Raw genomic sequence first — 12,703 nt, 5'->3', positions numbered from 1 at the left:
TAGTGTCTTTGTTCTGAGTGTGGATTTTGGTTGGTTTGAACAATGCTTGGTGTAGTAATGGCTCTTTCAGTAACTAAGAGTTTTCTGGAGGTGGAAGAAGTGACTTTGGGGGTTTTACAAAAGGTGAACAAGGCTAAGCTGCTGGAATTGACAGTCAAGCTGGAGTTTGAGTTACCTCCATCTATAAGAAAAGGAGAGATAATTACAGCAATAGTTTAGCATTTAAATTTGCTGGAAACACCATCAGAATCTTTAGAGAAGGCTAAAATACAATTGAAAATGAAGCAGCCTGAGTTTGAGGCAAAAGACAAGGAAAGGGCAAAAGAGATTAAACAGTTTGAATTACGATTAAAAGCAGAGGAAAGAGAAAAAGAATGAGTCACTTTAGCAAAAAGAAAAGAGAAAGAGAGAGAAAGGAGAGAGAGGAACAAAAGAAAGAGAGGGAGTTTGAACTTCAGAAGGTATGACTCAGACAGGAGTTCAAAAATTCCCTTCCTGAGGAAGTGAGAACTCATATGGAAGAGCAGACAGTTAAAACAGCAAGATTAGCAGCTGAAATGGCTGGTGATTATGAGTTGGTCCATAAATCAACATTTGGCTTTCAACATCAATTTCAATCGGTGAGGGTTAGAAACTGGGGAAAGATAGATCTCGGTGAAGATCACAATGATAACTAACCACAGGGTAAGAAGGAAATCCTTGAAGGGCAAAGAAAAGTTAAAAAGCTCTGGTGTTTTCACTACAATAAAGTAGGCCATGTGAAATCACAGTCTTGGTGGGTTAGGAAAAGAATTGGGAAGCCAGATGTGGGAAAACAGGATAAGCCAGTGAATTTTGTTGGAGTGGTAATGGAAAGCACAGTGGAGGCTAGAAAGCTGCACCAGACTGTACAAGCTGGTCAGAGGTTGGTTAAGGAGGAAGTGCCAGATCTTCTTAAACCATACACCTGCGAAGATAAAATTTACTCGCATAGGCCAGGAGCAGCTGGTAAAGAGGTTACAATGTTAAGAGATGCAGGATCCTCTCTACCCGTGATGTTGAAAGATGAAATATATACCTCAGAAGGGTTGTTGCCAGAAAAAGTGCAAGTAACAGGAATTCATGGTGAGACAAGAAGCACCCAAATTATGTTACATGATGAATGGAGAAGTTATGGCAGAAATACTGGACAAACTCTCAGCTCCAGGAATACAATTTGTCCTTGCTAATGATATAGCTGGTTCACAGGTAGGAGTGCTGCCTATTGTGGTTGAAAAACCAGTGGAAACTCAGGCAACCGAACTACTGCAGGATACATACCATGGTATTTTTCCCAACTGTATAGTAACAATGTCATAAATTCACCAGTTGAAACAGGAGAGATCAAAGAGAATAGAGAAGAAAGTTGAAGTGGAATTAGCAGAGACCGTGTTTGATCCTGGTTGAGACAAATCAGGAGCAGATAGATGACAAAGCAGACATCTTTAGTTCAGAGCAATTATCTGAGTTGCAGCAGAAAGATGAGAAACTAAACCAATTGTATCAAAAGGTATACACTGAAGAAGAATCTAAATGTATCCCAGTATGCTACTTCCTTTAAAATGATGTCTTACTGAGAAAATGGAGACCACCACATATTCAGGCATATGAGAAATAGCAGAAGTTCAATGAGTCGTATGGCCAATGGATTGTAGAAAGGAGAACTACCAGCAGGGGTCATTTAGGGGTGAGAAAAACTCTAACTAAAATACAAAACAATTTTACTGGCCTGGACTACAGAAGGGTGCTGTTGAATTTTGCCAGACAAGGCATACATGTCAGGTAATTGGAGAACTTCAAGCAGTAATAAAACCCGCACCTTTAATACCTATTTCTGCATTTGAGAAACCTTTCACAAGAGTCTTAATTGATTGCGTAGGATGCCTGCCTAAAACAAAAAGTGGGAATCAGTATTTGTTAACAATAATGGATGTGTCCAGTAGATTTCCAGAGACTGTTCCATTATGCAATATCACAGCTAGGACTGTAGAGGAGTTACTCAAATCTTTCACTTGGTACAACAAATCAAGAATCAAATTTCACATCAAAATTATTCAAGGAAGTTATGGACAGCTTGGGAATAAAACAATTATCATCCAGAATCATTGGGAGTGCTAGAAAGATGGCATCAAATGTTAAAGACCATGTTCAAGGCTTATAGTCAAGACTATCCAGATGATTGGGATAAGGGAATTCCGTTTGTGCTTTTTGTGATCAGAGATGCACCAAATGAATCAACCAATTCAGTTCATTTGAATTAGTTTTTGGGCATGAAGTGAGAGGACCACTAAAATTGATTGAGGAGAAATTGATAAGTCAGAATTCAGAGATCACATATTTGGACTATGTGTGAGATTTTAGGGAACTATTAAATAGAGCAGAAAGTTGGCTAGACAGTATATAAATATTTCATAGCATACCATGAAACAGGAAGCTGACAAGAAATCAATAATGTACAATTTTGCTATTGGAGATAAGGTGAACCTTTAAAGCAAGGTTTAGTGGACTATATCAAGTCAAAAAGAGGTTGAGTGAGGTGAACTATTTGGTAAGAACTCCAGACAGAAAGGAATTTCATAGGGTGCATCATGTGAACATTCTCAAAAGATATTTTGATAGCAGAGGAAAACCAAAGAGAATGTGTTATTGGTTATAACACAGAGTGAAGAACCAAGTTCAGTGGATTCTGAATTGGACATTCCTCAAATTAAACTGGAAAATGAGAAAGTTGTGAAAAATTGGGATAAATTATTGAGTTACCTTCCAGAGGAAAATCAAAATGACCTGAAAGAGTTACTGCTATCGCATGGTGAGATATGTGGAAATAAGCTGGCAAGTACTAATCTAATTATGCATGATGTAAATGTAGGAGATGCTGTTTCAATTAAGCAACATCCTTATAGGCGTAACCCTTTAATGTTGGCACAGGTTCAAAAGGAGATTCAGCACATGCTCCAAGGCAACATAAACAAAGTGAGTTACAGTGACTAGAGCTCACCAATAGTATTGGTGCCAAAACCAGGTGGTACCCAATGGTTCTGTGTGGAGTATTGCAAAGTCAATGGAGTTACAAAGACTGATGCATATCCGATTCCACATTTGGAAGACTGTGTTGAAAAGTTGGGACAAGCAACTCATATTTGTAAGTTGGAGTTGCTCAGAGGATACTAGCAAGGTATCTTTGTATGAAAGAGGGAACTGAAAATGTGTTGCTGGAAAAGCGCAGCAGGTCAGGCAGCATCCGAGGAGCAGGAGAATCGACGTTTCGGGCATGAGCCCTCATGCCTGAAACATCGAATTTCCTGTTCTTTGGATGCTGCCTGACCTGCTGCGCTTTTCCAGCAACACATTTTCAGCTCTGATCTCCAGCGTCTGCAGTCCTCACTTTCTCCTACGAAAGAGGGAAGACAATTTCGGCTTTCGTAATGCCGAATGGACTGTTTAAGTCTAAAGTCATACTGCTTGGAATGAAAAATGCGGCAGCCACATTTCAAAGACAAACCAATAAGGTCAGAGTTACCCAACTGTGCTGTATATATAAATGACTTTTAGTCATATATGGAAAAAACATTTGCAACATTTATCAGAATTGTTTGACATCAGGAGGCAGGCTTGGTGATAAATCTGGCTAAAAGTGAATTTGCCCAAGCCCAAGTCACCTTCCTCAGCCATGTTACTGACCTGGACAAGTAGCCCCATGGAATGCCAAAACAAAGGTAATTGGGGAGTTTCCCATACCATTGACAAAAAGAGCAGGACTACAATTCCTGGGATTGAATGGATTTTATTGAAAATCCGGACCAAATTTTAGCAATGTGGCTGCTCCCCTCACTGAATTGTTAAAGAAAGGCAAGACATTCCAGTAGACAGCAGAATGTCAAAAAGCATTTAACAGTCTGAAATCTGTGTTAACCACTGACCCAGTGTTAGCCACATCTAACTATGCAAAACCATTCAAGATGGCTATCAAGACGAATGATGTGGGTGTCAGTGCTGAGCTCTTACAGGAAGTCAATGAGAAAATAGAAAGACTTATTGGGTATTTTTCCAGGAAATTGAACATTCATTAGCAGAAATATTGGACAGTTGAGAACGAGATTTTGAGCTCGGTGTTGGTGTTACAACATTTCAATGTTTATGTTACCAGCAATGTATCTGAGACAACCACATACACTGATCATAACCCATTTAAGTTTGTGGAAAACTTTAACAACAAAAAATCCAGACTGTTTCAAATGGAGCTTGTTGTTATGGCCATTCAATTTGAAAATTATACATGTGATATGATGAGGAAATGTGTTGCCGACGCATTGTCAAGACTTGAATGAGAAACGGAGGCATTCGTTGGTGGAAGTAAACAGACTGTAACAGAATGTAGTAGTGCAAGTTTGCATGTTTATAGTCAATCAAATGTCTATGGGTGTTGAGTGTACTAACAGTGTAAGATGAAGGGGTTTTAAATTGAAGCCATCTTTGGATATTAGAACATAGAACAATACAGTGCAGTCACCTTCCTCAGCCATGTTACTGAACATGGACAAGTAGCCCCATGGAATACCAAAACAAAGGTAATTGGGGAGTTTCCCATACCATTGACAAAAAGAGCAGGACTCGATGTTGCGCTGGCCTGTGAAATTATCTGAAGCCCATCTAACCTACACTATTCCATTATCATCCATATATTTATCCAATGATCATTTAAATGACCTTAAGTTGGAGAGTCTTCTACTGTTGCAGGCAGGGCATTCCATGCCCTTACTATTCTCTGAGTAAAGAACCTACCTCTGACATCTGTCCATTATCTATCACCCCTCAAGTTAAAGCTACGTCCCCTAATACTAGCCATCAACATCCAAGGAAAAAGGCTCACACTGTCCACCCTTCCTAATCCTCTGATCAGCTTGTATGCCTCTGTAAACTAACCTTTTAACCTTCTCTCGAATGAAAACAGCCTCAAATCCCTTAGCCGTTCCTCATAAGACCTTCCCTTCATACCAGGCCTCATCCTGGTAAATCCCCTCTGCACTCTTTCCAATGCATCCACACCCTTCCTATAATGTGATGATCAGAACTATATGCAAACTGTATCCAAGTGTGGCCACACCATAGCTTTCTACAGTTGCAACATGACCTCATGGCTCTGAAACTCAATTCCTCTACAATTAAAAGCTAATCATATGCCTTCTTAATAACCCTATTAACTTGGGTGGCAACTTTCAGGGATCTATGTACATGGACACCAAGATCTCTCTGCTCATCTACATTACCAAGAATCTTACCATTAGCCTAGTACTCTGTATTCCTGTTACTCCTTCTAAAGTGAATCACCTCACATTTTTCGGCGTTAAACTCTATTTGCCATCTTTCAGCCCAGCTCTGCAGCTTATCTATGTCCCTCTGTAGCCTGCAACATCTTTCTGCACTGTCCACAACTCTACTGACTTTAGGGTCATCCGCAAATTTCCTCACCCAACCTTCTATGCCCTCATCCAGGTCATTTATAAAAATAACAAACAGCAGTGGTCCCAAAACAGATCCTTGTGGTACACCACTAGTAAGTGAACTCCAAGATGAATACTTCCCACCAACAACCACCCTCTGTCTTCTTTTAGCGAGCCAATTTCGGATCCAAACTGCTAAATCACCCTCAATCCCATGCCTCCATATTTTCTGCAATAGTCCACCATGGGTAATCTTATCAAATGCCTTACTGAAATCCATATACATCACATCAATTGCTTTACCCTCATCTACCTGCTTGGTCATCTTCTCAAAGAACTCAATAAGGTTTGTGAGGCACAACCTCCCCTTCACAAAACTGTGTTGACTATCCCTAATCAAATTATTCCTTTCTAGATGATTATAAATCCTATCTCTTATTATCCCTTCCAACACTTTACCCACAACTGAAGTAAGGCTCACTGGTCTATAATTACCAGGGTTGTCTCTACTCCCGTTCTTGAACAAGGGGACATTTGCTATTCTCCAGTCTTCTTGCACTATTCCTGTAGACAATGACGCCATAAAGATCAAAGCCAAAGGCTCTGTAATCTCCTCCCTAGCTTCCCAGAGAATCCTAGGATAAATCCCATCTGGCCCAGGGGAGTTATCTATTTTTACGCTTCCCAGAATTGCTAACATCTCCTCCTTATGAATCCATAGAGGGAGCTTTATTCTGTACTTAACGCCCGGCCCTGGGAGTGTTTGATGGGGGTGGACAGTGTAGAGGTAGCTTTACTCTATATCTAACCTCTGGCCCTAGGAGTATTTGATGTGGGAGGGACAGTGTAGAAGGAGCTTTTCCTGTAACTAACCCTCTGTCTCTGGGAGTATTTGACGGGGGAGGGGAGCTTTACCCTGTACCTAACCACCTAACCCTAGCAGTGTTTGATGGGGGAGGACAGTGTAGAGAGAGCTTTGCCCTGTATCTAACTCTCTGTCCCTGGGAGTGTTTGATTGGTTGGGGTGGGGGAGTGTAAAAGGAGCTTTAATCTAACCACCTGCAGCTATACCTTCTCCTTCAGTTTCTCAATCTTGTGAAGGGAGCTCTGTCTCTGGGCTTTGTTTTTTGCCCTGGGCTGCCCCGCTCCCTGCTCTGTTGATATAAAATGAAACTGCAGAATTACTCCCTAAAATTCTTGAAGTTTGACATATGGTGAAAGTTATTAATGAGTTAAGTGTATTGCGACAATAAAAGGAACAGAAAAGGCAAATGAGGCAGAAACAGGATAGACATCGATCGGGAGACTAGGATAAAGGCTGCCCTCAAAGAAAAGAAGATTTGTGTCTCTGTGTTACCTTTCAAGATGACAGGATGCTAAGATTAAAGGCTTCAGAGCCAATTAACCATTTTTCAATATTCTTCACCTTTTAGTATTTTAGTTGAATTGTTTAAGGCACATGAAATTCACTCGTTCAGCCAGAATTTATTGCCCATTCCTAACTGACCACGTGAAAGGGATGATGGGGCCACTATTGGGTAGGTCATTCCTGATGAAGGGCTTATGCCTGAAACATTGAATTTCCTGTTCCTTGGATGCTGCCTGACCTGCTGCGCTTTTCCAGCAACACATTTTCACCACTATTGGGTAGCAAGTTACAAAATTTTGATCCAGCAATAGCGAAGCAATATCGGTAGTTACAAGTTAGGATGGCATGTGAATTGGAGGGGAACTTACAATTGGACGTGTTCCTACTGCTGCCCTTGTTCTAGGTGGTGAAGATCATGAGTTGGAAAGTGCTGTCACAGAAAGGTTGATGAATTGTTTCATTGCATCTCATGCTGTCACTGTGCCCCAGAGTCAGAGGTAGGTGCAGACGTATGAGGTTGTAGAAGGGAGTGCCAAGTAAGCTGGTGTGCGGCTGAGCTAAACTTTGTAGGTATTATTAGAACTTCCCTCACCCAGGGAATTACCATATTCAATCATACTTCCAATTTGTATCTTGCAGATGGTCGATAAAGGGAGTCAAGAATGAGTTACACAACACCGTTTCTGGCATTATGCTGCAGGTAACCCACTGATGAAGCTGAACATGGTTAGATCTATTGCAATCCTCTTTGAAACTATGGTATAGTAATGGTGTTCCGACCTATGAACCAGGAGGCGTGGATTCAAGTCCTACTTGCCAGAGGTGTTTCAAAACTTATCTGAACAAAGTTGATTAAAAAATATCAACTTTGTCAAACTCCTGCAGCAATGTCCTTGGCTTGAGGTGATTGTCCTAAAACACCATAATTATCATCCTTTGTGATAGGTATGACTCCAAATTATAGATATTTCCAACATGATGATTCTCATTTGCTTCAGTTTTGCTAGGGCTTCTTAAGCACCACTCCTGACAACCTTATTATTGAACACACCTGGTCCAAACAGGGGTGCTAATAGGGAACTCAATATACTCCATTTAAATTGTATATAGCATGCTCAATTCATTCAATGATGCAGCATTGCGGGATGAGCTTGTTCACACTTTCTATGCCGTAATTCTTGATTTAGACTTGAAGTTAGAGGATGTGGTCTGATGTACTTGGCAGGCCAGATGTAAAGCGTGAAAGTTGGGTGTGATTTGATGCAAGTCCAAAGCTCGATCAGAGGCCATCAGTGGTTTAGTTCCACTATGCCAACCCAGAAGCCTGCCAGATTCAGGGAAAATATACTAACTCACAGTTTGAGGTGCCAATGCTGTGCTGCAAGACGACAACACAACTGTCAAGGCTGCCCTGCAGTCCAATACTTTCAACCTTATCAGCTTGTGGGCAGCACGGTGACACAGTGGTTAGCACTGCTGCCTCACAGCGCCAAAGACCTAGGTTCAGTTCCCACCTCAGGCAACTGTCTGTGTGGAGTTTGCACATTCTCCCCGTGTCTGCATGGATTTCCTCCGGATGCTCAGGTTTCCTCCCACAGTCCAAAAATGTGCAGGTCAGGTGAACTGGCCATGCTAAATTGCCCATAGTGTTAGGTGAAGGGGTAAATGTAGGGGAATGGGTCCAGGTGGGTTGCTCTTCGGAGGGTCGGTGTGGACTTGTTGGGCCGATGGGCCTGTTTCCACACTGTAAATAATCTAATCTTAAAAGAAAAGCTTGCTCATCTTCAGCACTTTTGTCATGTGACTAATCTCTGAAATGTTAAGTCAAACAGAACATCTTCAGCCGGAAGGAGAATCCAGCAAACTGAATAAAGGAAAAAAAATGAAGAAATAAAAGTTGTACTTTATTTGTCAAGAGTTGGTCATTTTGTTGTCATCTTGTGTACTGTTGGTCATGCACAACAAATTGATGCTTGAGGCCTGGATTATTGGTCAGTCACGAGTGTCAAAAATTTTAATACTGAAAGTTTTTCTTGATTCAGGAGTAAGTATTACTGTGCTGCCTGACTGGCTTTACAGTGTATGCTTTTGACCATCAAAAATCAAGATCCAAAGTCTGGGTGGCCATACCCTTTCAGCTGAAGGTCACTTTTCACATCAGGCTGAGATTTTCCGGCACATCCAAACACATCATCTGCTGTGTCTGCTGCTCTCCGTGTGGTCTCCTCTACACTGGGGAGACAGGATGCTGACTTGAGGAATATCTCTGGGACACACACACCAAACAACCCCACTACCCAGTGGCCGACCACTTAAACTCCCCCTCCCACTCCACCAAGGACATGTAAGTCCTGGGCCTCCTCCACCAGCATATCCAAGCCATGCGACGACTGGAGGAAGAACACCTCATCTTCCACCTTGGGACCCTTCAACCACATGGCATCAACATCAACTTCACTAGTTTTCTAATCTTCCCTCCCCCCACCTCAGATCCAACTCTCCAACTCAGCACCACCCTCATGGACTGGCCTACCTGTCTATCTTCCTTCCCACCTATTCGCTCCATCCTCTTCTATGACCAATCACTATCAAGCCACCACTTTCATCTACCTATTGCATTCCCAGTTCACCTCCACCCTTCTAGTTATCTCTCAGCCACCCCCCTACCCCCACATTCCTGATGATGCACTTCTGCTCGAAGCGTCAACTTTCCTGCTCCTCGGATGCTGTCTGATCCGCTGTGCTTTTCCAGCTCCAATCTTTTTGATACTTTCGGGGTAAATCTGGAACCAAGCTACTATCAGGGTCTGTTTTATCATTTCAAGAAGAAAATCCTGTGGTATCTTGTTCTGGGTGCAGAATTTCAAGATTCCTCTGATACTCTTCTATTCTTCAGACTAGAGTGAGGAGATTTCTTCACCTTCTCATATGGTGATGTTAGTCTCTATGACTGAGATTTTTCATTGAGGATGTGATGGAAATTCTGGTATGTATAGCTTCAAAAAGAGTTCATAATGATCTTCCAACTAGCAACACAGTGGGTCTGATGAGATTGTATGCGATGTCTTTACAGAGAACAGCAAACCCTGCATATGCAGAAAAGTCCTTCAATAATACTGAATGACAAGATCGATGTTCTACTTTTGTATGAGAACCCAGAAAATTCTTTAGCTTTACTGTATCTAGTGTACCAGACATTATCTTTTTGTTTTCAGTGTTTAGCAACAACTATGGATGTAGTCTTGACAGTCTTAACTACAAATTTTAGAGGGCAAGCAGCAATCTCTTGAAGAGATTTTCATCTATCAGTCAGAACTCTTGCCAGAGTATTTTGAAGAAGTAAAGTTATACTCTGTAGTCTTCCTGATGATTCACTCGTTTCTTCCAAAACTTAACACAACTTCAACTGTTCTCCACACAAATTTGTGTGTGTGTATCCTCACTGCTGCTGCCATCTCTGATTGCTGGGGGAAGCCACATTCACCACACGGCATGCAGTCCATTCTTGCTCATGCACCGCTGCTGCCAAGCAACCCGCCACAGAAAAGAGATAAAGGAAAGAAAAATAAAGCAAAAGAAAACAAAGAAGGAAAACTGATGGAAGCAGATAGACCTCAGGTAAGAGCCTGCATGTAGCCCTGTTGCACCATCTTGCACCAGCTGACTGTGAGTTGCTCTGGGCTGTCCATGAGGTCTTTCCTTGATATTGTCCTAGATTCCACTACATAGTGATATTTTTAATGTAAATTTAAACAAAGTTGTCTGAGAGACTCAATGTAGAGGAGATAACCTTGACAGCTTTGATAAGTGAAGATGTTCATTAGAGTCAGATGGGTCTTCTCTCAAACAGTCTGGGTTCCAACAGCTATCTTTAAGCTTAGCCTTGGTGTTGCTAGGCTGCAGAACCACTTCTCTGATACTCTTGGTGCAGTCTTATAAGGGCATTGTTCAATGGAGGAAAGCATCTCTATTTCCAAACTCAAATCCTCTTGCAATGAAGTCCCATATATCGTTTGCCTTCTTAATTGTTTGCTGCACCTGCCTGTTTAATTTCATTGCCTGGTAACGAAAGGCACCCTTTGTACATCTACATTTCCCAATATACCACCATTTAAATAAAACTCTGTTTTTCTTGCTTCAAATGTATCCACATTATACTATATCTGCTAGGTATATCCACCCACACTCAACTTGTCTAGGTCACCCTGAAGCCTCCTCACAATTCACGATCTCACATCGATTACATCATCAACAAATTTGGAATTGTTGCATTGCAATTTCCCTCATCCAAATTATTTATATATATCATCAATAGCTGGGATCCAAACACTAGTCCACACAATCTCTAATCACTGCCTGCCACCCAGAGAAAGACCTATTTATTCCCACTCTCTATTTATATATTACACTTGTAATAGACAGTGATTAATAAATGGTGATTCTTGTTCAATATGGAAACCTGGTTCCTGCACTCTGTCAACCTGGGCCTGAAAGTCAGATAACATGGAGAACCTTTGTGTAAAAAACACTTGAACATTTTATGAAACTCCAGGAATAGCAGGCCTGATTTCTAGGTCTCTACTCTTGTGAAGCATGATATTAGTTGCAGGATGAAGAGGTCCTGATAATTTAATACTTTTGCAATGTGAGACAAGAGTCTTTCATTCTACCCTTCACACTTCCAGATGAAAGTGTATGAACATAGCAAGAAACATGGGAGTAGTAACAGGCATTCAGTGCCTCAAACTTACTCCACTGTTCTCAGTCACAGATTATCATCCACCTCAATGTAATTTTCCTGTGCAATCCCATTTCTTATGTCACTGTCAAAATGGCAAGCAATCTGCATTAAAGATATATTTATAACCTTGTATCTATGAAAGCAAGTCCTGTGTGCAGTAACTCTGCGGTTAATTGTTTGCTAGCACTCACCTCACTCTTCAAAATATGTTCATTAGCAGTCATTAGATCGAATGAGGACTCTCTCGCAACAATAACAGGAAGCTGAAATTAATGTAAAAGACATTATTGACATAAATCTACCAGCTACATGATTTAACCCATCAAGGAGGAGAGCAGCAGAATTCCACACTTTTTGGATTTAATTCCGTATCTTTTATTGGGCCATCTGTCATATGTGGGAAGCAAATGCATTTAGCACAACAGTAATGTTTTTGGTCGAAGTCCATTGGACGATCTAAACTAACCATCCAAATTTCCCATTAAGCCTGTTAGTCTAGATTTAACAACCTTTTTGAAACACTGTTCTGCCTTTCACGACTACCACCTATGCAGGCAATGAGCTTCATATTTCAATCATGTACTTACTAAATATTTGTTGACTAAATATCTAATTTTGGTTTGACCACCTGAACTTAAAATCATGGCTCACTAGTGAGAGGGAGTGTAAAGGCATGTAGTTGTGGCCAAGTGGTGAAGATGATGGGTTAGAAATCCACAAGGGTTTCCCTTCCACAGATTCAAATCACGCCAACTACGGTCCATGTTTCTGTCACCTTTTAGAGATATTAATCCTGACACTCGGATAATGTTCTAGGAATCAAGGTTCAAATCCTGCTATGGCAGATGGTGCAATTTGAATTCATCAAAAATCTGAGGTTAAAAGTCTAATGACAACCATGAAACTGTTGCCAATTGTCAGAAAAATCCATCCAGTTCACTAACATCCTTCAGAGAGACATCTGCCATCCTTACCTCATCTGGCCTACATGTGACTCCAGACCCACAGCAATGTAGGTTAACTCTCAACAGCTCTCTGGGCAATTAGTTATGAGCAATAAATGCTGCCTAGCCAGTTACGTGAATGAATGAAAAACAAAGGCAGCTGTAATGCTAGTTGAGGTGCCCCAGCAAC

At 41.2% G+C, this 12,703-nt stretch overlaps 1 protein-coding gene across 1 annotated transcript in view; it reads right to left on the bottom strand.

Annotated features, from left to right (window-relative positions):
• The window catches only part of adgb (androglobin), a 344,259-nt gene that overhangs the window by 221,787 nt on the left and 109,769 nt on the right, over positions 1–12,703 (bottom strand). Inside the window, exon 4 of the mRNA XM_060831153.1 lies at positions 11,761–11,832. Within this exon, the coding sequence (XP_060687136.1) occupies positions 11,761–11,832 (72 nt within the window). The remainder of the gene's footprint in view (positions 1–11,760; positions 11,833–12,703) is intronic.

Source organism: Hemiscyllium ocellatum, chromosome 10, assembly GCF_020745735.1.
Source record: "Hemiscyllium ocellatum isolate sHemOce1 chromosome 10, sHemOce1.pat.X.cur, whole genome shotgun sequence".
Classification (NCBI taxonomy): domain Eukaryota; kingdom Metazoa; phylum Chordata; class Chondrichthyes; order Orectolobiformes; family Hemiscylliidae; genus Hemiscyllium; species Hemiscyllium ocellatum.
This window is presented reverse-complemented; position numbering and strand designations above follow the sequence as displayed.